The 23,368-nt window shown below is 39.7% G+C and overlaps 4 protein-coding genes across 6 annotated transcripts; 3 read left to right on the top strand and 1 right to left on the bottom strand.

Annotated features, from left to right (window-relative positions):
• Positions 1–1,215: 1,215 nt before the first annotated feature.
• LOC113463069 (putative pectinesterase 11) lies at positions 1,216–4,746 on the top strand. The gene is made up of 5 exons (XM_026806794.2): positions 1,216–1,436; positions 2,568–2,727; positions 3,544–3,732; positions 3,827–4,068; positions 4,248–4,746. Exons 1-5 carry the CDS (start codon positions 1,216–1,218, stop codon positions 4,453–4,455), a joined length of 1,020 nt encoding a protein of 339 aa, XP_026662595.2. The 3' UTR covers positions 4,456–4,746.
• Positions 4,747–7,112: 2,366 nt separating this feature from the next.
• LOC103712728 (laccase-11-like) lies at positions 7,113–9,663 on the top strand. The gene is made up of 6 exons (XM_039125600.1): positions 7,113–7,238; positions 7,348–7,499; positions 7,575–7,819; positions 7,905–8,033; positions 8,311–9,234; positions 9,357–9,663. Exons 1-6 carry the CDS (start codon positions 7,140–7,142, stop codon positions 9,485–9,487), a joined length of 1,680 nt encoding a protein of 559 aa, XP_038981528.1. The 5' UTR covers positions 7,113–7,139; the 3' UTR covers positions 9,488–9,663.
• A 2,004-nt stretch (positions 9,664–11,667) lies between these two features.
• On the top strand, positions 11,668–19,913 carry LOC103712718 (putative glucose-6-phosphate 1-epimerase). Of its 3 annotated transcripts, none has more exons than XM_008799323.2 (10): positions 11,668–12,055; positions 12,167–12,280; positions 12,987–13,100; positions 13,670–13,721; positions 15,943–16,080; positions 18,515–18,613; positions 18,725–18,822; positions 19,176–19,283; positions 19,392–19,473; positions 19,557–19,913. In XM_008799323.2, exons 1-10 carry the CDS (start codon positions 11,976–11,978, stop codon positions 19,620–19,622), a joined length of 951 nt encoding a protein of 316 aa, XP_008797545.1. In that variant the 5' UTR covers positions 11,668–11,975; the 3' UTR covers positions 19,623–19,913. The 3 variants fall into 3 exon arrangements, with proteins under 3 accessions (XP_008797545.1, XP_038981527.1, XP_026662593.1); XM_039125599.1 differs by having other exon boundaries at positions 11,793–12,055; positions 12,176–12,280; XM_026806792.2 differs by having other exon boundaries at positions 11,795–12,051.
• A 473-nt stretch (positions 19,914–20,386) lies between these two features.
• LOC103712727 (pentatricopeptide repeat-containing protein At5g66520) lies at positions 20,387–23,327 on the bottom strand. Its single transcript, XM_026806791.2, has one exon. The coding sequence runs from the start codon at positions 22,487–22,489 to the stop codon at positions 20,615–20,617; it is 1,875 nt and encodes a 624-aa protein (XP_026662592.2). The 5' UTR covers positions 22,490–23,327; the 3' UTR covers positions 20,387–20,614.
• Between the last annotated feature and the right edge of the window lie 41 nt (positions 23,328–23,368).

The raw sequence follows: 23,368 nt of genomic DNA, 5'->3' as shown, positions 1-23,368 counted from the left end.
TCTTTTTATTTCGTTCTTCGCTGGATCTGCAAGTCCGATCGGATTCGATTTGGTTTCTTTCGAGACGTACCGAAAAAGAAATATAGGGTCGTTGTATCTCTGAGGAGGATTGCCGGGAGATCCGTACATAGGGGCAAATACTTCTTTGAGACAGCGTCTACGCGCTTCGACCTGCCTTCAATCAGGCTATTTCCTCTAACTTTTATTTTTAATTTAATATTAGTAGATCTGTAGAATTTGTAATTTTGTGATTTAAATTTATTAAATGAATAGATTTATTTTGTGCTAACATAGATTTCTTTTGTACTATAATAGATTTATTTTGATGCTGAATAATATACATAAATATATTATTTCTTTTAAATTTTTTATTAATTATAATTATTAGATTTATTTGCTTATTTAGATGATATATTGCTGACACGATGTATCTTCTAATAAAGAAACAAGTGTTATCCAAGAACAATCTCCGGTCAAGCCCAAGTTCTTGATTTTTATTCTTCGAACCAAGAAATCAATACGTTATTCTTTGAATCTTGGCTGCGAGCTGAATCTAACGTACGCATAAGCAACTCATATGGAGACCTTTCCGTCTGCTTCAGTTGTATTAGAAAACACGTGAACCGCTAAGAAAATTTAAAATATCTGCAAGCCTTCATCTGGTTCTGGAAAGAAGGCCTCACTTACCTTGCTCTCGTTATCTGCGGTCTATGGAGGAGAGCATTTCGACGGAAAGCAAGCACAGGAATCAAGAAATCATCAGGGGAAGCCAACAAGTTTTCTACGTCTTGCTTGAAGAGTAGAGGCATTTGTCCCATGGCTTCCGCCTCCGGATTGGTCAACAGCTGACACCGAGTAACTTGAAATGGAAAAAAAGAGCCGCCATTAGTAATTCCGTGGAACTATAAGTTTAAAATTAAACATAGATCGATTTCATGGTGTCTGTCACAATTCAAGGTTTTCATCTCAGCTGAGATCCCGATCATCTATCTCTAAGAAAAATATTAATGAATTACGATATAAAGCTCCCAATATCTTTCTTTCCAGCTTCAAGCAAGCCGACGTTTCACTTAGAGCCCCATAAATACGCCAGCAGACTACGTGCAGATGACTCCTTATAGTGCTTTGTATCTAAGATAACGGCTTATTTGCTTGTCGAGCTGTCCTTAAATAATCACAGGTGCTTCAGCTGCAAAGGCATGTCTTCTTGGAAAAATGAGGCCTTTTTGTCATGCCTTCTTTCTTGCCTTGGCCCTGTTGGCTTCTTGTTCCATGGCTTCCTCTTCTGCAGGGTCGCAGGATTGGTCCTCCGCTATTGTCATAAGAGTTGATCAATCCGGAAAAGGAGACTTTACGAAGATTCAAGATGCCATCGATGCTGTACCTTCGAGAAACACTGACCCAATCTTCATCAGGATCAAACCCGGGATCTATAGGTTCTCTCTGTCTCTGATCAGCTTGCATTGTTTATCTCTAATTGGTGTTAGCTTTGGATCCATACTTTGAACGTGACCCGATCGATTTATCTTGTTCCAATCTAGATTGATACTTCCTGATGTCCAAATGTAGATTTTTTTGACAACTCTTTATTTTGCAGGCTTTTGAAAACTAGAATTTTGTTTGTGATATGTCAATTGAAAAAATTTAACTTTCGGAAAAGAGTAGAGCATTTTCATAGAGAACCTCACCTCTTTTGCACCTGAGATCTACCCCCGGTCAACCACCATATTGTATCTTGTCTCTAATGACTGAACCTTTTACTCCCGCCACTTAATTTTGATGATCATTTTATTCTATTTTTTTTTATTTTCTCGTAAGGCCATAACCAGTTTATATTTACTTTTTCATCTTGTACACAGTAAATATAATTATTTTAAAACAAATTAATTGTGTATAGAAATATGTAAGTGTGTATAAAATATTGCCTTAATTTTGTAAAAGGTTAGCATTAAATGCTAGGTATTGTAATGCAAATTGCAAAACAGCAACCACATAAATACTAGGTATTAAATTTTTGTTTAGAGGCTGCCTGTTGGCCTGTCCAGCCTGCATATCTTAAGAGCTTGTCCAAGTCCCATCCTAAATCTCAGCATAAGGGCCTGTTGGTCTAAAGGAACTAAAAAAAACTCATGGAGGTTTTTTTTTATTCAGGCTAAGAAGGTGTTGGGTTGATATGAGCCGTGCTTAAATAGGTTGCTCAATTCATAACCCTAGCATGAAGTTCAGTCCAATCATGTCGCATTACCCAAACAGGTCTTTTAAGTTTTCCTCTTACTTGATTCACCAATGGGGGCTTCTCCAAAGGAATGGGTACCTTTCTCCCTCTATAAGAGGTCATTGGCTAGAACTATCAGGTTCTCCATGTCCTTCAAGTGATTCTGAGTGTCATGTTGTTAAAGACATTTATGGTGCAATTCTAAAGTTGGCGATCTTATCATGCTAATATGAGCCATTTAGCAATATTGGACCGGAATTATATGATCTTCTCTATCCATGTTTTTTCTTCGAAAGATTTCGATTTCACGCAAATTAATTTCTCTGATGCTGGAAATTCCTAACGCTTGCAGGGAGAAGATAGTTGTTCCAGCTGATAAGCCCTTCATAACATTAAGTGGCACAAAAGCAAAATCAACCATCATAACATGGAATGAAGGTTGGAACACAGTGGAGTCTCCAACTGTTTCGGTCTTGGCTTCAGATTTTGTTGGAAGATACCTTACAATTCAGGTATATCACTATCGATGCCAGCATATATTCTCCAAAAAAGAAACAAAAAAGGAAAAAAGAAGCATCCAATAAAATAGATCCAGTTGTCTTGGAGAATAAGTCTCTAAGCCGAGCAACCGATGGAAAGAATATATTTAAAGGCATGTTCGGATATTTCTACAAAATTAGGCTGAAATTTCTGTAGGATTCATGGATTGGGCCATCCATTTAAGCTTGGCTAGGTATCAACTAAACACCATCCATTCCAAATCTTATGCGAATAGATTTTGTTTATTCCTTACTGCAGCCTAAAGACTAGAATTTTGAGTGGACTTGAGAAAATGCAAGTTAGATGGGCTAAGAGGCTTAATTCTTATAAGATTTTCAGCTTAATCTTGTAGAATTATTCAAATAGATCCTAAGTTGAATTGTTATTTCTAGTCAAAATATTCTTTAGAAGGATGGGGCGATAAGATAAAAAATAGTCTAAAATAGGGAAGTTATGTACGAAATCTGGGAAAGTTCTCTCTAATAATTTGGTGATTTATGAGTCAGTCCCCTTTGGGGCTTCCTTTAAGTTTTTTTTTTTTTTTGTTATAAAAAAGGGAGGGCAAGCCGAACCTATGCGTTGATAAAATGAATATATTTGATCAAGTCTTCTCCCCTAGAATGCAACATAATCAACATTAATTTATATCTTTCAACCATATTACACTTTGTCTAAGTTTTCCAATAGCAGTGCATCATAACAGGATTTGAATCTTGTAGCTTCTTCAAAGGCAAGCTCTTGAGAGAGAGATACTAACCTATTTTTTTTCCCACATTTCCTTCCTGCAGAACACATTTGGTTCAAGCGGCCAAGCCATCGCACTAAGAGTGGCCGGGGACAGGGTAGCCTTCTACGGCTGCAGGTTCTTTTCTTTTCAAGACACACTCCTTGACGATACTGGCAGGCACTACTACAGGAACTGCTACATTGAAGGAGCCACCGATTTCATCTGCGGCAACGGCCAAGCCCTCTTTGAAGTACGTCTTTTTTCATGACTCACATCCACCTATCTATCTACTCATGATACAGTTCTTAGAGCCCAAACAATTTTCTTATTTGTTTTGGCTCTAGAAATGCCATCTGCACTCAGTCTCAAAGAACGGTGGAGCCATCACTGCACAGAGAAGGGACAGTCCATCAGAGAATACAGGCTATAGCTTCGTTGGTTGCAAGGTGACAGGCGTGGGAGTTGGAACTACGGTTTTGGGACGACCCTGGGGAGCTTATTCCCGGGTGGTGTTTGCGCTCACCTACATGACCGATTCGGTGGCAGCTCAGGGTTGGAATGACTGGGGTGATCCCAACAAGCAGAGGTAATTGAACTGCAGTCCCATCGAGTTCCTTCCTTCGTAGTCAAACCATATTAGGTTACTCACGTCTTATATTATATATTATGAGCCTCTCTTTTTTTTTCGTGCGTGTGTTTATTGTGGGGGTGGAGGGATCTTTTTCTTGTGACTCCTTTGACACTGTAATCATAATTTTGTCACAGGACGGCGTTCTACGGGCAGTACAGGTGCTACGGTCCCGGCTCGGACCTCTCACGTAGAGTTGGATGGTCTCGGCAGCTTTCAGTGCGTGAAGCTTCTCATTTCATAACCAAGTCTTGGATCAATGGCCGGGATTGGCTCAGGTCTCCTCCGACCCATTTCAGAAAGTTTTCTGCTTTGACTGTGAGAAGTTCAAATGGTAGTGGATAGCTACAACAGAAGCTACTCAATACGATGTTGTAGATATTTGAATTCTTTTAAACTCCGATTATTTTATTTGTATAAAGTGGTACGTGATTGTTTGATCAAATAAATGAAAGAATATATTTGATCGATTTGCTTGTGTCATGTCTCCTTTCCCTGCTATGTTAATTTTCTAGTTCCGGACCTCACCTCCAGAATAATTTAGCTGGTGTCTACAAGGATGTAAATTCTCTACAAGCATGTGGCAGATTTGTGTTGATTGTGTAAGTTGGGCGTACATCTAATACATTGGGAATGTTGGGATGGTTGGTTTTAATTGGATAATAAATCTCAACGTTTTTTTTTTTTTTGTAAATGCTTTTTGCACCGTAAAAAGTTCTACGCTCTTTGATGACTACCATATTATATCCAATCATAGAGATCTATGGCTATCGAACATGTCATGGTGGATCACATCAGGTTGCACGTTATATATGCCGCATCATCCTTAAATTTAATAGCTATCCATCTCCATGATTAAATGATGTTGTGGCTATCGAGATATGTACATATTTATGTGGTGCAAAACACACATGGATCCTGACTCCAATTTGGGCTGTAAAGAGCCTGCTGCCTATTCAGAATGGCTGTTTGACTAGATATTGGCCTCAGATTTTCTGAAAGAGTCAGCATACATCATGCCTCTCTGCTCTAACCTAACCCTTACAGTCAAAATATTATTCTTCAGTTGTACAAAAGAATAATAAAACAAAACACGGCGCTCAAGGGTAAAAATAAGCCACGCCAGGTTCTAAGCTGCCCATCTTGGTTTTCCATGCAAGGATACTCAAGTCCGACTTGAGCTAGACTGGTTCATTTGTTAATAAGCTCCATAATCAAGTGAACTCACTTGAAACCTTGTCTTATCACAAAAAAAAAAAAAAGACACTCAAGGGCTTATTGTTAAGCTGAACATCTTGGTTCATTTGCAGCCCTAGTCCAAAGGAAAGGTGGTAGAAAGGATGGGCAATATCTGGATTCAATGATACATGTTGTGCTCCTTTTGGTGTGATTTATAATTTACCACAGCTCAACAAAAAAAAGCCCCTTGGTGAGCCAACTTTTTTAAAGAAAAGACTAGAAAAAGGCTTCTAATAGTCTTGTGTACTTCAGATTAGCAAAAGATTCGGCTTAAAAAAAACAGTGTGACAGAAAGCATCTAAGCAAAAGACTAATTGAAAACATCCCGAGAAGTGCATGAGAATTAGAAGATAGGAAGTTGAGATGAGCAAATAAGAGATGCAAGTCGCAAAAACGAGTGGAAGGTTGGAGGCACTGATCAAACAGCTACATTTTTTGTTGTTTCTTTTTTTCCCCCTGTTCTTTCTTAATTGAGAATCTAGGTTTTCCATTCTGTTTTTTTAATTTCTTGGTTTTTCTAATTGATTTTCAAACTTTTCGCCCCCCTTGAAAGAGAATGATCTTGTAACTGTGATCATTGCCAAATGGTCCTAAGATGGAAGCTTATGGTTGGTACCGGTGCGCATTCATGTAACTTGCTATCTCTATGTCTAGGTTGAGAAGAGTTTCTCTTACTTCATTGTATACAAGTAGGTTTGGAGGCTGATCAGGTATACCCACCATATGCATATGGCCTCCAACTTTTTGGATGTGAATTGCAAAAGAAATCAAAACCATTTTCAGAAAAACAGGAACTAGCCCTGTTCATGGGATTTCTAACGTTCTATTTTAACAATCAAGCATGGTTGGAAGTGAAATTTAGAAGTAGCCGAACATTTTCCTGAACCATTTGTTCCGCTTCCAGGATCTGAGAATAACACCATCATTGAAATTGAGATCAGGATTGAGGTAAATGGGAGCTGACACGAAGTTCAAGGTAATGTCAATATCAAAATGGGATTAGCATCAGGTGGGCAATGAAGTGATAGTTAAAGGCTCGTGCGAATAATTTGATTAAGGTCAAAATTGCATTGAGAACGGATTGGAAATTGGGTTGAAATCTGGATTATGATGGAGATCGAGGTTAAAAACAAAGGTCGTGATGAGGACAGAATTAATATTCACATTAAACTCGATGATTATAGAATTAACTAAACCACTCAGATGCTATTACTGATGCATCCATTGCTTATCAGCTATAAGCATTCTTCCCTCTCATAGAAGGCTTTCTCATATCCATATAAATTTTCCAGACTGCACAAAATTGTAATAAGGATAAAGAAATCTTCTTCGGTGACGCGTCAACTACAATCTCAAATGAACTACAACAATCTGAACTTCTCTTCGAAGCAACTCAAATACTACCTCCAAAAATACATCCGTATTCTCCACATCTCCTCTCTCCCTCTTTAAAACAAAGTCAGAAACATTCACTATTCCTTTGTCTTAACGATAGTTCCATTTCTGTTGAGTTCTTGGCCTAACATGACTCTCAAACCTATTAGCATATAGTTTTTAGCCCCATGCTTCCTTGGCCTCCTACCACTTCCCTCCTTCATGGTCTCCATCATCACTTGCTTCCAAGCATCAGAATACAACCCAGTGGATTTCCTAACGTAAATTTGGCTCACCTCACCAACAACCTTCTCTCTTAACAAACCGATGGTGCCTCGAGCCCCTTCCACATATATAAGAACCAATCAACCCCATGTCTCACCAACAATCAGATCTACTCACTTTTAATCAAAAGTATGGCCTTCGCCCTCTATGTATCCTTTCTCTTGCTCGCGGTGTTTCTTACTTTTGGCTCGCTATCCGCCGAGGCTGCCATAAAGAAGTATCAGTTTGATGTGAGTACCTTCTTGGCTATAGCAGTAAACGCCATCAAAACTCAAAAGAAAAGGGAAGTTGCAGCAATAAACTCTCTCAAAATTTCTGCTTCTTCTCTTTGTGCAACAGGTTGTAGTGAAGAATGTGAGCAGACTCTGCCATGCTAAGCCAATAGTTACAGTTAATGGGAGGTTCCCCGGACCAACTGTCTATGCCCGAGAAGGGGATAGAGTCATCATCAACGTCACAAACCATGCACAATATAACATTTCCATCCACTGGTAGTGTCATTTGGATCGATATTCTAATGCCTCATACTCTGCTTAAAAAGTTAACTGGGGTTTTTGTCGATGTAGGCATGGATTGAAGCAATTCCGAAATGGATGGGCTGACGGTCCAGCATACATTACTCAATGCCCGATCCAGAGTGGTAGAAGTTACACCTACGATTTCAATGTTACCGGACAGAGAGGAACATTGTGGTGGCATGCTCATATCTTATGGTTGCGTGCCACTGTCTATGGTGCAATCGTGATCATGCCAAAGGAAGGAGTTCCGTACCCATTCCCACAACCTCATGCAGAGACGGAACTGGTTTTAGGTGAATGCAGCTAGGAGTTGCAGCATAGCTGGTGAGCTCTTTGTTCTTCTTTACGTAGCGAGCTAATTCTGATACTGGTGTGCAGGAGAATGGTGGCACGCAGATGTTGAAGAGGTTGAGAAGCAAGGCAACATGCTTGGGCTGCCTCCAAACATGTCGGACGCTCACAAGATTAATGGAAAACCAGGACCTCTCTTCCCATGCTCAGAGAAACGTAAGATCATACGCTCAGTAGCCTTGGTCCCACTGCGCACTAGCTTCATATCTCTGTCTTGTTCAAGCGACAAACTATATAATTATTATATTAATTATAAATACTCTGGTGAAAGGGTAGGTTGAAGATTTTATTCAAAACCTGGCAAGAATGGTTTAAGGACGCATAGTAGAGTTGGTTTTTCCCTAGAAGATCATAACACATAATAGAATCGTGGTGCAAATTTGACCAGGAGATGCTGATAGCATCTCATTTCTTCTTCCTCTTCTTGTTTCAGATACATTTGCAATGGAAGTTGAATGGGGTATGACCTACCTCCTTCGAATTGTCAACGCTGCTCTCAATGACGAGCTCTTCTTTGCAATTGCCGGTCACAACATGACGGTGGTCGAGATTGATGCGGTCTATTGCAAACCTTTCACCACCAGCGCCATAGTAATTGCACCTGGTCAGACCACCAATGTTCTTGTTAAGGCTGACAAAACCCCCGGAAGATACTTCATGGCTGCTAGACCCTTCATGGACGCCCCGATTGCCGTAGATAACAGAACTGCAACAGCTATTCTTCAATACAAAGGCGTCCCAACCACTGTGATCCCAATGCTTCCTCGACTGCCTGCGCCGAATGACACCATTTTTGTCAATGATTTCCTTGACAAGCTCAAGAGTCTAAATTCTCCCCAGTTTCCTGCTAAAGTGCCTCTTAACATCGACAGGCATCTCTTCTATACAGCCAGTCTGGGGATCGACCGGTGCCCAACTTGCTTGAATGGAACCCGGCTCACTGCATCCTTGAACAACATCACATTTGTGATGCCCAAAATTGGGCTGCTCCAAGCACATTACTTCAACATCAAGGGAGTGTTCAGGCCAGACTTCCCCGACAAGCCGGCGGCGGCGTTCAATTATACCGGTGCACCCCTCACGGCGAACCTCGGAACATCCTTGGGCACCAGGCTTAGTAGGATTCCTTACAATTCAACGGTTGAATTGGTTCTGCAAGACACCAACCTCCTCGCAGCCGAGTCTCATCCTTTCCACCTCCATGGTTCCAACTTCTTTGTTGTGGGGAGGGGGATCGGAAACTTCGACCCAGAGAAAGAGCCGGCGAAATTTAACTTAGTTGATCCACCGGAAAGGAACACTGTTGGTGTTCCTACAGGAGGCTGGACTGCAATCCGATTTAGAGCTGACAATCCAGGTTAACTTAAAAATTATCGACATGCATCCTTTAATTTCACCATCACTTCTAGTGATCTCTTAAGCTTGTTTTATGTCCATCATCATGCATGAAGTGGACTTATACGTAGCTTCTTGTTTCAGGTGTTTGGTTCATGCACTGTCATCTAGAGCTGCATACAACCTGGGGGCTTAAGATGGCATTTGTTGTGGAGAATGGAAATGGACCGGAAGAATCCATCTTACCTCCTCCGAAGGACCTGCCGCCATGCTAGAAAGCTGCAGGATGAAGCGTCTACTTGCAGCCTCGATGTCCTGCGAAAGTTGCAGGAGATTTGTTTATGACGAGTTTTCAAAGGATTACTCATCATCCATTTGTGTAATTTGAGCTTGTCCTGAGGCTCTGTGCAAGAGGCCTTTTTGTGGCAATAAGATGCCCTACCGAAGATAACCAACAAGTTTTACGTATTCTTTTGTTATTGACTGTAAGGCTCCAAGTAATTATTTGCAGGACTACAATAAAAAATGTTACTCATATGCAATTGGTTGCAGAAGCATGAGGTTGATATGTAAAAGATTGTTATGCACCTGCGGAAGTCGCAATTAGCTGAGAACTTCCATCAATGGTTTTCCTTTAGTTTGTTTATATGACGTATTGCAAGTACTCTAATTAATGGCGTAGGTTTGATAATGTAAATAACTCTGTGCTCTAAGAGATAGCATGAACATCGCTAGGAAAAAATATCAGATGAGGCAGTAAATCATTCATTTTTTATTTGGATTCACTTTATGAAAGGCGAGAGAGAAAAATGAATATTGTTCTTCCCCAAAAGTGATATACTTTGAAGATCCATATTTATTCCTAGCACCATTTTTTAATATATTTTAGAGGTTTTTATTGGAAAAAAGTTGTGGAAGAATTAGCAAATTCCAAGAAGTGCTTATCATCTTGCCGGCCGCAAAATTTTTTCTTTCCAATGCATCAATTGCAGAAAGGGTGCCTGTGAGGACCAATAGTCCCACATTGGAAAAACTCGCTCTAAAGCCTGAGAATGTAAGGCGGGTGTCTCCAAATCCTGCAGATGCATTTTAGGAGAAAAATAAAACTGTGGAGGAGTGAAGAACGCTTGCGTAAAGCCCCGGAACCGAACAATATCTGGCAGGAAAACCCCAAGCCCTATGTTTCCCCTCTCATGTGGACCCCACATGGGTACTAGGTGCCTCACGTGCCTCGCGCAGGCGGAGGCGTGACATTTGGTATCAGAGCCGAGGACGGCTCTTGTCCGATGGTGGAAAAGGTGTGAGGCCCAATAGTCCCACATCGAAAAGACTCGTTTCAGAGCTTGGGCATATGAGGCGGGTGTTTCTAAATCCTGCAGACGAATTTTGGGAGGAAAATAAAACCGGAAAGGGGTGAAGGACGCTTGCGTGAAGTCCCGGAATCGGACAATAATTGGCAAGGAAGCTCCGTGTTCCCTCCTCATATGGCCCCCACGTGGGCACTGAGTGCCTCACGTGCTCCGCGCAGGTGGAGGCGTGACATTTGGTATCAGAGCCAAGGACGGCTCTTGTCTGATGGTGGAAAGGGTGTAAGGCCCAATAGTCCCACATCAGAAAGATTCGTTCCAGAGCTTCGGCATATGAGGCGGGTGACTCCAAATCCGTGTTTTGGGAGGAAAATAAAACCGGAGAGGGGTGAAGAACGCTTGCGTGAAGTCCCGGAACCAAACAATATCTGGCAAGGGATCCCCGTGTTCCCTCCTCATGTGGCCCCCACTTGGGCACTGGGTGCCTCACGTGCCCCGCACAGGCGGGGCGTGACAGTGCCAAAACTGTGGACCCAAATCCTGTTAGTAGGGATCTCATGCATTGGTTTTTTTTCTTCTACTTGCATCCATGAATTGACGCACGTGTATAAACTGGAATTCCTTGATGCCTATTATCAAATATCAAGTTACCCAAGAGTGCACAAGGGTTCATCCCATCTGCCCAGCAATTAGATGCTCTTGATTTAAATCTTGGGTATTGCATTACCTGAACTTGATAATTGTAGTGCAAGTGAGAAGAGAATTAGAATCAATTACTCGTAGTCTGAGAACTTAAAATTTGTATTTGGTTGGAGTTTCATTATTTCTATAATCCTTAGAAATAGCTAAAAAATATTATTTGGTTGGACTCAAAACTATTCAAATGAGGAGTCAAGGCTAACCATCCTGAATAACTTTCATCATTCTATCAGTAGAATAACTTTAATCATTAATATTCACCCCTAATCAACTGACCAGCAAAAACTTTTACTCGTTATTTGATTGGTATTTCCATAATAAGCGGAATAAAGTTGTGAAAAAGGTGAAATAGTAAGGTGAAGGAGAGGAAGAGCTTTTGATGATTAAATTTATCTGACCCACTTCAGCCGATAATTTTATTTTTCCATTGTTTAATCAATATCCAAACATATTCCGACAACCCCTGCTTATCCGTCCGTCTACGATGATCCTGGATAGCGGTGACGATGGGTTTTCTTTTTTTTTTTTTTGTTTTGCTAGATGACGATGGGTTTTCTTTGTCCGCTCTCGCCTCAGTCGTACACATCCAGGAGAGCATATCCCAGGATAAACCTCCTGACATGACACTGTCGTGTGCGGCCGGCAGTCGGACCAAGATTAATTGGAAACGTTCACGCGAATAAATTTAACCGGAATAGCGATACAAACGAAGTCTTGATCCCTCGGCACCTGAGACGTTCGTCAAACCAGGCGAGAAATGGCGACAAGCATTTCCATGCCCTCCTCTTCCTTTATAACCCTAACTCCGTCCAATTCCAATTCGCGGCGCCATCGTAGGTGATCAAGCCAAATCGATTTCGAAACCTTTTGTTTTGTTTCTCCTGATCCTGGAGTTCTGTTGAAATTTTTAGGGGACCTGAATCTCCTTCTTTGATTCTTTTGGTCCAGACCTTTTAGAACCGCCATGGCGAGCTTGGATCAGAGAACTTATTCTCCAGGTGTCCGGATTTCAGAAGGAAACGGCGGGCTTCCCAAGGTCTCTTTGAGCTCCCATCATGGCAGGTCAATCGAGTTCTTTGTCCTCCATTTTCTGTTGTTGATATTGTTCATGATGTCTTTATTTCTTGGTTTTACATTGTTTACCGATCTGCCTCTTTTTGTAGAAAAAAGGGGATACAGGATCCTGCAGAATTGTTAATGTGAAGATATGTGGTGCTGTATGATCAGTTTAGATGCTGTTTTTGAGTGTTGTGTTATCTTAATATCCTGGTTTGACTTTGGAATCCCTTTATTCTAACCGAAAAAAAAAAATAGTTAGCACTAATGTATTATGGATGGTTGGATAAAAGTAGTGTAAAATAAAAAGGAGAATTTTGTTTTGATGTAATTTGGTAAAGTTATAGGTGTATTGAGTGTGTTTGAGGAGTCCTACAAGGTTCACCATTAGAAATTAAGTGATGGACGATTTATTGAGATGGTGGTCAAACAAATTGAGTGCCATATATGGCCATTGTGATGCAAACACACCTGTTTACAAGTGGAAGCGTCTCAAGGCTTTTCCCCCTTTTTCATGGAGATGGAGGAGTGTCGTGGTTTCAGAAAAACCACACTGATGATGATTATGGCCTGTGAGATTAACTAGTAACTGGAGGAGATGGATTTAGTTATATGAAAGCGAAACAATCAAAAAATTTGTAATACTTTTGAACACTAGTGATTGTCCCCCTCTCCTATACACTACTGTTGATAGGCTGTTTTTTATATGCAGTGAGGCAGAGATTTATCTCTTTGGAGCCTGTGTCACATCTTGGAAGGTTTCAAATGGAAAGGACCTCCTCTTTGTTCGTCCAGATGCAGTATTTGATGGGAAGAAACCTATCAGGTTATATATGACTTATTCTTTTGTTGTAACTTCAGCATGTTCTTTTATTGTAGCTTCAGCATTCTTGTTTCTTTTTTATTTGACTACGCTTTTACACCCTACCTTATGTTTTTGCTTCATAAGAAGTGCACTTAAGTTTCACTTTTTAGCCTTTCATTCGTAAGGTAGGCAGTTCACACACATTGTTGCAAACATTTAAAAGATGCAAAATGGGTTTCAACTTTCAACTATTTTTCAAATTTTTTTCTTTCATTGAAATCAGAATCACAATCATCTGGCCATTTCTCGACCATTTGGGTCAGCTTTATGGATCTTCATTCTCAATGTATTCCTATCTACGGCCACCTATGATATTTTTTCAAATTTCTCCATATCCTTCTTCACAATCTCCATCCATGTTAATTTAGATCTTCCTCTTCTTTTCTTACAACCTCCAACCTAAATATTCTCATGGTCTAGCAAGCCATATGCTGTCACAATTTCTTGACAAATCTATTCAATTTTATTTTGTTTGTACCTACTTGAATAAGGCATGAACTAATGATTTATTGATTTTTGTTTGGGACCAGTGGAGGAATCCCACATTGTTTTCCGCAATTTGGACCTGGTCCTATGCAGCAGGTATGGTTCAGATTTCTAAACTTGATTTTAGTTTTTCATTAACTGACTTTGAGGTGCATGTATTAAAAGGATTTCTGTTATTTTTTTATTTCAATAATGTTAGTGACATGTTGAAAATACATAATTGGCATGTATAGAAGCATTGGAAAGTTTTGAAAAGAATGGTTACATCAGGAATTCAAAAATGTTATCTGGGGTCAGATTCTAGAGTTTTATGATTTTTAGCATACCTTGTAATTACTCGGGGTTGGGTTCTAAAATGTCGGCCAGATTTTTACGTGATTCGGTCATATTACAATTTCTGATATTTTTATAATGTTCAGAATGAAAGCCTTCTTTTCAAATTCATTTTTCTGATTGAAATTTGCTTTTCATGGTTAAGAAAGTCTAAGTCGGATGGAAAATGTTTAGCTTTACCAGAGCATGAGATCCCAAACAATGGCAAAAAGATGATACAACATGGTGAAAATTCATTAGAAGGGGGGGGTGGCGGGGGGGAAGGAGAGGATGCTGCAGAAATTGTTCTTTTACTTTACCACTTTCTTGGGGAAATTGAGAAAAATATCCTTAGTAACTGGCTGGCCCCTTTTGTATTACATCATATTGCTGTATTGCTTTTGTGATGACATGTAGCATGCATATAAGCATTAATTAACTTTATAGAAGCCCAAGAAATATATGAGATATTTAGACTTTGTAGGTAGTTTGCCTTTGTTTTTGGCACATATAGGTAATTTGCCTTTAACAAACTTGGCATGTATTATGAAATGAATGTTTAGTTATGTTTAGTGTATCGTTAAAGAACTAGATGATCTGTTGTCTATATTCATTGCTTAAGCTATCTATGCTAGTTGCTTTCATTTGTCAAAACAACTCATTATGTTGATTGCCTTTCACACTGATAGAGTCTCCCTAGGTGATTTGTGACTTGTCTGCAAAAATTTCCTATTTAATGTGCCTACAATGTCAACCACACAACCAGGCCTTGGCTTTGCCTTTCATCCCTAAAGTACGTCCGGTTGAACTATTGGACCAAATGTTAATAGACCTAATATGTACAAACTAAGCTGCGGGTAACGATCTATACCTATTAACCTCTGTGTCTGCATTTGGGATGTGCATAATGAGAAGAACTGTACCCTGACCTAGCCAACAGCGCCTATATGGACTCTTAGCCATAGAACAACAAAAACATGACTATAACAGGTTTCCTGACAATTTGAATAGATCTTACTAATCTTTAATGGCAATTATTTCTATTAAAGGATACGACTATATGCTTCAAGGATCTGTCTTAGACCTACCTAGGACTCAAAGGGGATCTCGAAGTCTTTCATGCCCTTCCAATGCCGAGAAAAATAAGCAGAGTACTATATGTTCTTTTTTTCAGCCTTTTCTTCTTCTTCATTCCCTGTCCTTTTGTGAAAATATGAAAACTCTTGCTTGACTGTATCATGAAGTTTGTGCTTGCTGTTTCTCCCATCTACTCTACAACTCTATTCACCATGAGTTAGAGAAAAGAGGGGCATCAAGTGCATGAGTATGTGTGTGTTGACGCACAAGCAATCATATGCTTGTAGTGGCAACTCTTATTAGAGCATATAATGTATTCCATTTTTTATCATTTGTCTTGATAACACCACCACTTTTTTTCTTTGTACATTTTGGTCTATCACCTTCATGAGTAAAAATGTTCAGGGTTTTACCAGTTTGCTTGTGAAGTCGGTTTCTCTTTAACTGGAAGGTAAACTTAGATAAATTAGCCCCTGTTAAAAAGAAAGAAAGTAATTAAACCTCAAAGGTAGATTATTTTTCAGCACCAAACCAAGGATAATTATGAAAGCCCTTTTTAACATCAGATTCTCCCATCATCATCATCCAATACTAAGCCACATGTTTACAGTTTGGCTACAATCTGGTTGTTGACTTCTTACTGATCATACGGCAATCTGGGTTGTCCTCACATCATTAGATGTTTTTTCTTTTGGCAAGCCAAAACTAATTTGCCCCTCTATGGTGGATTCTAGCGATAATTGGAAGCTCAATAAACAAGGGTCTTGAGTTCAGGTTATCCAATGCTGGTTCTCTCCTGACATTTTGACTTCTATGATATTTTGAATGGTGATGCTAGAAACATATCTTTAGAGCTCTAAACAGATCAACTTTAGATCAGTTTCTTTTCCTCGTCCATTGATTAGAAGTTTATAATCTTGTTTGACAGCATGGATTTGCAAGGAACATGAGTTGGTCTATTTCTGACTCAGACAATGTTGAAGGGGATCCTGTTGTAACTTTGGAGCTCAAGGATAATCTCTACAGTCGCTCAATGTGGGATTTCAGCTTTCAGGCTTTATACAAGGTTATATTAATCTTATGTCTCAATATTTGCCCATTCACTGCTCTTTTACATCGTATCACTCTTAAATACAGAAATCTATGTATCCTTTATTACATAGTTCTCTCTACTACGGATATTTATGATTTATAGTACAACTCTTCTTTTTTGTAAAAAAAATACAATATTCATATTATATTTTGTTTGTCAATAATCATACGAACATATTATCACATAGGGGATGGGGCCAGAATCACATAGGCATGTCATGACTACCAAACCAAAGACTGAGAGGTGATAGCACCAAGATCTAAGAGACGGCATATAAATGGACAGATGCATGCATCTTCTATGCAAACTAGTTCAAAACAAGTAGTTTTGTCAAAAGTTGCCTCCTTGCTTGTGTGTGTTATATGTGACAAAGTTAGTATTTAGTATCATATTTGCATATTTCTTATACCCATTCATTTATGCAATATATGCATGTGCAGGAATAAAAGGAAAAGAGGGGACTGTATTTTCAAAAGGTGTTTGGTGTGAACTCTGCCAGGGAAATAAGGAACCATTATTGGGTTAATGGAAATCCAGTATCCAGTACGGATGCAGAAAGGTGGACACTAAGACCAAACTGAATATCCATAAAGCAACTAGAACAATTTGTCAGCTAGCTTAGTTGTTGAGATTTTAAAGGTAAACATCATATGATGGAAAACATGGTCCATGATGGAACACAAGGACACGAGATGTATTTTGGAATGCAAGAACATCAAAATAAAAAAAAAATGGTGGTGAAAATAGTAAGTATAAATATGATACAAAGCTTGGCTTAGCATTAATGGAGGTTAAGATCATGGCAAATTAATTCAGATATTATAGATGTGCGATGACTAGAGGTGGCCAGGAAGGACTTAGATTTGTTAGAAAGGATTGAAAGTGTAGGATGGGACCTTAACCCTGCATGGAAGTTATAAGAAAATTTTTAAAAAGGTTGGTTTAACTAAACATTTAACTCCAAAGATTTTTAAAGATGAGATAAAAGAGAGGGAAAATCTGCATCACTTGTCCTCAGGTGCGATCCTCCATAGGCAATAGAGGATTTCTAGCTTTCTATAATATGTCAATTCTATAACTAAGTATCATTATTTTAAACATTATAAATCGGCAATAATTGATGATTTATAGGCCATATATTAACAATATTGCAACAATGGAAGTTTAGGAAAATTTTTTGGTATTATGATGTAGATAGGGTGAGTTGTTGACAGTGGTAGATTCTTGGAATCTGAGGTGAATTACTGGTTAGGAGCAAGGTTTGCCGTACCGATGAGTATCAATCTACACCGAGCATATCATATGGTACTAGTACTGAACCGAAACTCATACAGGAGAGAGGTATAGAGTCTCGGGATGCCGAACCGACCCTTATACTAGGTGTATCATCACTGTATCAGCATGGTACCAGATCATGGTCCAGTACCGAAATTGTAAACCTTGGTTAGGAGTATGTCTTATTGTTGTCCATATGGAGTAGCTACTGTATTCTCTTTAATTTCTGAGGTATTTCACTAATCCTTTTCCTAGCGGCTTTTAGTTTGTAGAAGGAATGATGCTTGTTCATTATTCGAGGCTTCACACTGATCACCATAACACAATTTTTCAAGTGTCAACCAATGTTTTTTCCACTTCAGACAACTAGAAGTTTGAAAATATAAGATGAAGCACTTTTGGCTTTTAATGGCTGTTGGTAGCTTGAAATTAGTTATCTAGAGCAATGTGTTAAGTCTTGCAAAAATTATTTCCCATCTCCTTAATAGCTTAAGCTTTCTGGGTCAAATGGAAAGTAAGCATAATATAAGAGATAAGGTTTCTTGAGGTTGTGGGTTCAAATCCCCTCCAAGTTAGCTATTTATTTAATTTTTTTGGTTAAAATGGATTATAACTTCTTGGAATCTTTCTATCCTTCCACGTGTATGGGGTCTGTTAACAGGATGATCATTGAAATAGTAGGCTAACCCCTTCGAAATACAGTTGTAGTCCATGTCAATAATGGAACTGCAAAATGAGTTCTAAAGCGAATATACTAATTAGGTTTGCCATGGTTACATGATAATTTTCCTTGGCTGCATAGAATCTTTATTTCTGTAATGAATTCAAGGAAATTTTAAGAATGGTAATATGATTGTATTAAGATCCATCGTTGGATCATTTTGTGATTTGTTACTTACTTTGGAATGTTGGTTTCTTTGATCTTTATTCCATGATGGCTTACATTATCCGATTTCTCAGTGTCAAAATAGTTTTTATTTGCTACGTCAACTTCTAAATAGGTAGAAATGTATCCTATGTGATTCTTTCACTTTGCAGGTTATATTTGGAGTTCACCTTTGCTTCATCATATTACTTTCTCATGCTATCAGTGATCTCTTATTATTCACAATATCCAGAAATTGATATGTAGGTCTCACTACACTCCAAGAGCATCTCAACAGTCTTAACTATTACCAATACAGACAAGAAGCCCTTCTCTTTCAGCACTGCATTGCATACTTACTTCTGTGTAAGAACAAAATACCTTAAATTCATGTTAGATTGTGCATTTGTTAGTTATTAACTCAAAAGTTCTAATAGTTCAGTCAATTCATAGTAAGCACTTCTACTCGTTGTGCAGGCTTCTGTAACAGGAGCTTCAGTGAAAGGTCTAAAAGGCTGCAAGATGCTGAACAAAGATCCAGACCCTTCTAACCCTTTGGAGGGTAAGGAGGAGAGGTATGTACCAGTTCCTTCCCAATTTATGTCCCTAATACTAGCTAAAATCAAGAAATCAAATATAACAAAGTTAGCATGACTCGTCAGATAAGCCTGCTCTTTTTTCTAGAACTGCTTGCTTCCAGGCTTCCTTAGTGGTCAAACTAAAAAAGAAAATTGCAGGCAAATTTATATGGATGCTTGTTTACTTGTATATATCTGTATATGTCCACATTCGTGTATGTGGTATCCATGGGCTTGTTCTATGTATTATGTGCATGTTATTGTTGTCTGAACACATGTATAAAGGAAGAGTAAAAGCAGGGAGGGTACCTGATGGCTTTTCAGTTCTAACCATTATTGTTGCAATTTAGGGAGGTGATCACTTTTCCTGGATTTGTTGATTGCATCTACCTTGATGCACCTAAGGAGCTTCAACTTGACAATGGGTTGGGTGACGTGATTACTATCCGAAACACAAAGTATGCACTTAGCTTTCTCCCTCATATTTATTTCATTTAGTTTGTCATCCTTTTAGACTATGTCTAAGCTTGCTAGTAATTGTTTCGTAATGCTTACTGCCTGTGCAGCTGGTCAGATGCTGTTCTGTGGAATCCACACTTGAAGATGGAATCCTGCTACAGAGATTTTGTATGTGTTGAAAATGCAAAGGTGCTGACATCATATGTTCATATGTATGCAAACTGCCCTATGGAATTGTTTTGCAATCTAACCTTGGTTGTTCCTCGTGTCAGATAGGAAAAGTCCAACTAGAACCTGAGCAATCATGGGTTGCAGAGCAGCAAATTGCAATTGGTTGAAGCCAGGCTTCAGTTTTTCGAACTTGCAAAGCAATGAAGTGAAAAAATAATAATAAGACTTCTAAAGAATTGAAACAAAATCAACAAGAAGGCTGCTATTTCCTTCGAGCTGTCCAGATGAAGTAATTCTTATTTTCCCCCTTTTTCTCCTTAAATTGATTTACGTACGTAAAAAAAATTAATGTAAATATCCAGCATCTGTTTAATTTTGAACAAATATAAATCATATGAGTTGAACATTTTTTGTACTCACCAATGAAATAACATAATACAGGTACTTGTTTTAGTTTACATGGTAGGGATAGCTTTCTAGTCATCCTACTTACTCGAGGCTGAAGATAACCAATATAGATCTAGGATTTTGAGCGGAAGACCTTTCGCATTGGTTATATAGTGACATTTGATTGGACCCTATAGAAATATCAAGTTGTGTTATCTATACAATGTCACACATTTACATCCATTCATTGGTACATGCAGATACACATCAAAAACATACTCATATAACAATAGGCAGCCACCTAGGGAAAAAAACATGCCATCTAGATGTTGTGGATGCACGTGCTTTTTTTGTGATATGTTTGTGTTCTAGTTGAGGGACTCGAGGCTTATTTGGATATTCTTATAAGATTAGACTGAAAATTATATAGGAATTGGACTTTTTGGCTTATCTAGCTTGTATAGCTTATCCACACCCGGTCTAGATTTTGGGCTAAAAGCAAAAAAATATCTATAGAGATTTTTTTTTTCCCTAAAGAGTTTGGTTGATGCAATAGACATCCAATCTATGAATTATATAAAAGTTTTAGCCCAATAATGTAAATATAGTCAAACAAACTAGCCTCCCATTGGTGTCTACTCAAAGGCCCCGGGCCCAACCAAACTGCCCATAACAAGAATGTTTAGGCCCTACCCCTTTTCAACGAGATACATATGAAAGCCACAATTTTCAACTTTGTTCCATGCAACCAAGCGCTACTTTTCGCTAATCTTCACCAATAGTCTCCGCAAGAACATTGCCCATTCATAAAAACATGGAAACGAGTCCTATCGCGCATGATTATTTTACGACTGTAAACCTTGCTGATGAGCTTGCTTACGACGTGGCAGTCGGAGCACACCCTGAGATTCTTGACGATTCGAATTGTTGCTCCTGGTTTAGTTGTAATGAAACCAAATGCAATTGCCAGCTTCTCACTGTGGCAATGTATTGCTGTTTCTTTCTCCTCCTCCTCCCCCAAATCCAACAGCAAGTTTTCAGTCAATGGAACATATCCTCCTTTCTTCAATCTCCTCAAAATATTGTCCCACTCGAGATAAATCTCTTCCGTCTGTCGGTGTGACCTGTCTCCCGCAACGAATTCATGGACACATCCACTCAGGCTGATAGAACTGCATCCTGGAAGCTTTGCAGCTCCCCTTTCCTTCATCAGATTCCTCACCGCCGCTGCTTCATCCCAGCATCCCTCTGCTGCAAGAATGCCGGCCAACTGGACATATCGCCCGCTTTGCTTCGGTTCTAAATCCATCAGGATCTTTCCTACGCGCCTTCCCAGCTCAAAGTTTCTGTGCACTCGACAGGCATCGAGCAGTGCTCCCCAGACTGCGGCATTTGGCTTTACAGGCATCGTTTTAATCATCTCTTCTGCTTCCTTCAGCAGCCCAGCTCGGCCTAAAAGATCAACCATACAGCCATAGTGCTCGACCGATGGGCTCATATTGCAGTCTTTTGCTATTCTCTCAAAAATCGATTTCCCTTCCTCAACCATTCCTGCATAACTGCATGCTGTCAGGACTCCAGTGAAAGTGATACCATTCGGCTTAATTCCTGTTCTCTCCATGTCGGCGAACAGATCGAGGGCTTCTCTTCCTTGCCCGTGCGCCGCAAAACCGGCGATCATCGCCGTCCACATGCAAACGTTTCTCTCCTTGGTATTCCTGAAGACGGCTAGAGCTTCATCCAGTTCGCCGCACTTGGCAAACATGTCCATGAGAACACACCGCAGCACCGGGTCCAATCCAATTTGTTTCTTCTTTACGTAGGCGTGGATCCATCTCCCTTGATCCAGAGCTCCAAGATGAGCGCATGCTGTGAGCACACTGGCGAGGGCAACTGTATCAGGTTCTATATCCATCGCCTGCATTTCTCGAAAAAGTTCCAAGGCTTCCTTACAGAGGCAGTTCTCGACATATCCGGCGATCATCGTCGTCCACGAGATGATGTTCTTATTCTCCATCTGATCAAATAATTCGCGCGCCATCTCAATTTTGCCACTTCTTGCATATCCATTGATCATCGAGTTCCAGGAGACCGTGTCTCTGCATGGGATCGAATCAAACAGTTGGCTGGCCGAGAGAATGCTGCCAGATTTAGCATAGACGTGGAGGAGAGAATTGGTGGTGCAAGCCTCCAAAGCAAAGCCGGTCTTAATTATATGACAGTGGATCTGTTGGGTCTCGGCTGCGGCCGATGGCAGATTAGCACAGGCCTTGAGCAAGAAGGGAAAGGTGTAGGAATTGTGTGGAACTGCATCATGTAGCATCTGGGAGTAAAGGAGAATAGCTTCTTCTGGATTGCTACCGTTGGACAGGGATCTGATCATGGTGTTCCACATGAATGTGTTAGGATTCTGAATTCTTTCGAAAACCATCAGAGCATAGGTCAGGCTGCCGGCATCGGAGGCACCACACAGGCCAACCAATAGTCTGCTAGCTGGAATGGCATCTAGAATGAGGCCAGTTTTGATCATTCGGGCATGAACTTGCTTTAGTTCTTCCTTGTCTAGACATTTATCCAGCGAAGGGATGCATTCTGCCTCTGGCTTCAAGGGGATATGGCTCGTAGGGGAGAGCAGCAGAGCTGACATTGGTTTCTTTGCCAGAAGGAATGCAGCGGCTTCTGAAAATGGAGTGCAAAATTTTTAAGATGTGTGTAGCCGATCCGTAGTATATTCTGACAAAAGGTGTAGATAGATATTTTTTGAATTGTGAGGTGCTCTCTGGAATTGTTTGGATAAGGTGGTTTTGCTCTCAATTTGAGAGGCCACCCTTTGAGAGGCCCACCATATTTTTGCATTGTTCTGACCTCCGAGCCATCTCCTCTGAATCAGATGCTTTCCGGACCCGCAATAGCTTGGTAATATATCTCATTATTGGATTTTAAGTAACAAAGAGGTTTACAGGTTTTGTATATATAAGTTTTTCTTAGTTTTGCGAGCTACTAAAAACAAAAAAAGGAAAAGGAAAACGCATTGGAGTTGATCGTCTTTCCCAATTTACTATCTTAGATGGAAGCTTGTCTCAGCTTGAGGCAGAGACATTATTCCTGTACCATATATTGTAAACTTCATCATAGAAAATACTGTGAATTCAAATTTATAATAAGACACATCCGATTCAGGGTTTCTTATCTCCTTTTATCATTTCAGATATTAAGGTCTGATTCTAAAAAGCCTCGATCGACCAGCAAGACTGTGGTCATATTGGACACCAATTCACTTGGGTAATACACAGTAAGGCAACCAAAGATTATGAGTTACAGGAATTTGAAATTAGGCACCTCTGCTAAGTCTTTATAACCTATTATAGCTGCAGAAAAGTAGGATAAAAATACAGAAAAAAAGAGACTAAAACTTCCAGGTGAATCCTCTTGTGAATCTTGAGCTACACTGCCTCATCGATCGAGACTTTTTTAATTTGTGGCCTCATTAACAAGTGGCCCACTACCGTTCTAGATGGTGGATTCT

The sequence above is a fragment of the Phoenix dactylifera genome, chromosome 4 (genome assembly GCF_009389715.1).
Source record: "Phoenix dactylifera cultivar Barhee BC4 chromosome 4, palm_55x_up_171113_PBpolish2nd_filt_p, whole genome shotgun sequence".
NCBI lineage: Eukaryota > Viridiplantae > Streptophyta > Magnoliopsida > Arecales > Arecaceae > Phoenix > Phoenix dactylifera.
Note: the sequence above shows the minus strand (reverse complement) of the source record. Positions and strands in the feature narration are given on the sequence as shown.

Bases quoted from the DNA above. Each gene is read 5' to 3' on its own strand.
- LOC103712718 (XM_008799323.2), top strand. From the start codon at position 11,976: ATGGCGACAAGCATTTCCATGCCCTCCTCTTCCTTTATAACCCTAACT. The intron at 13,722-15,942 runs GTATGGTTCAGA...CTTGTTTGACAG, and splicing joins GACCTGGTCCTATGCAGCAG to CATGGATTTGCAAGGAACAT. The intron at 19,284-19,391 runs GTATGCACTTAG...CTGCCTGTGCAG, and splicing joins ATTACTATCCGAAACACAAA to CTGGTCAGATGCTGTTCTGT.
- LOC113463069 (XM_026806794.2), top strand. From the start codon at position 1,216: ATGAGGCCTTTTTGTCATGCCTTCTTTCTTGCCTTGGCCCTGTTGGCT. The intron at 1,437-2,567 runs GTTCTCTCTGTC...TAACGCTTGCAG, and splicing joins ATCAAACCCGGGATCTATAG to GGAGAAGATAGTTGTTCCAG. The intron at 3,733-3,826 runs GTACGTCTTTTT...TTTTGGCTCTAG, and splicing joins ACGGCCAAGCCCTCTTTGAA to AAATGCCATCTGCACTCAGT.
- LOC103712728 (XM_039125600.1), top strand. From the start codon at position 7,140: ATGGCCTTCGCCCTCTATGTATCCTTTCTCTTGCTCGCGGTGTTTCTT. The intron at 7,500-7,574 runs GTAGTGTCATTT...TTGTCGATGTAG, and splicing joins TATAACATTTCCATCCACTG to GCATGGATTGAAGCAATTCC. The intron at 8,034-8,310 runs GTAAGATCATAC...TTCTTGTTTCAG, and splicing joins CTTCCCATGCTCAGAGAAAC to ATACATTTGCAATGGAAGTT.
- LOC103712727 (XM_026806791.2), bottom strand. From the start codon at position 22,489: ATGTCAGCTCTGCTGCTCTCCCCTACGAGCCATATCCCCTTGAAGCCA.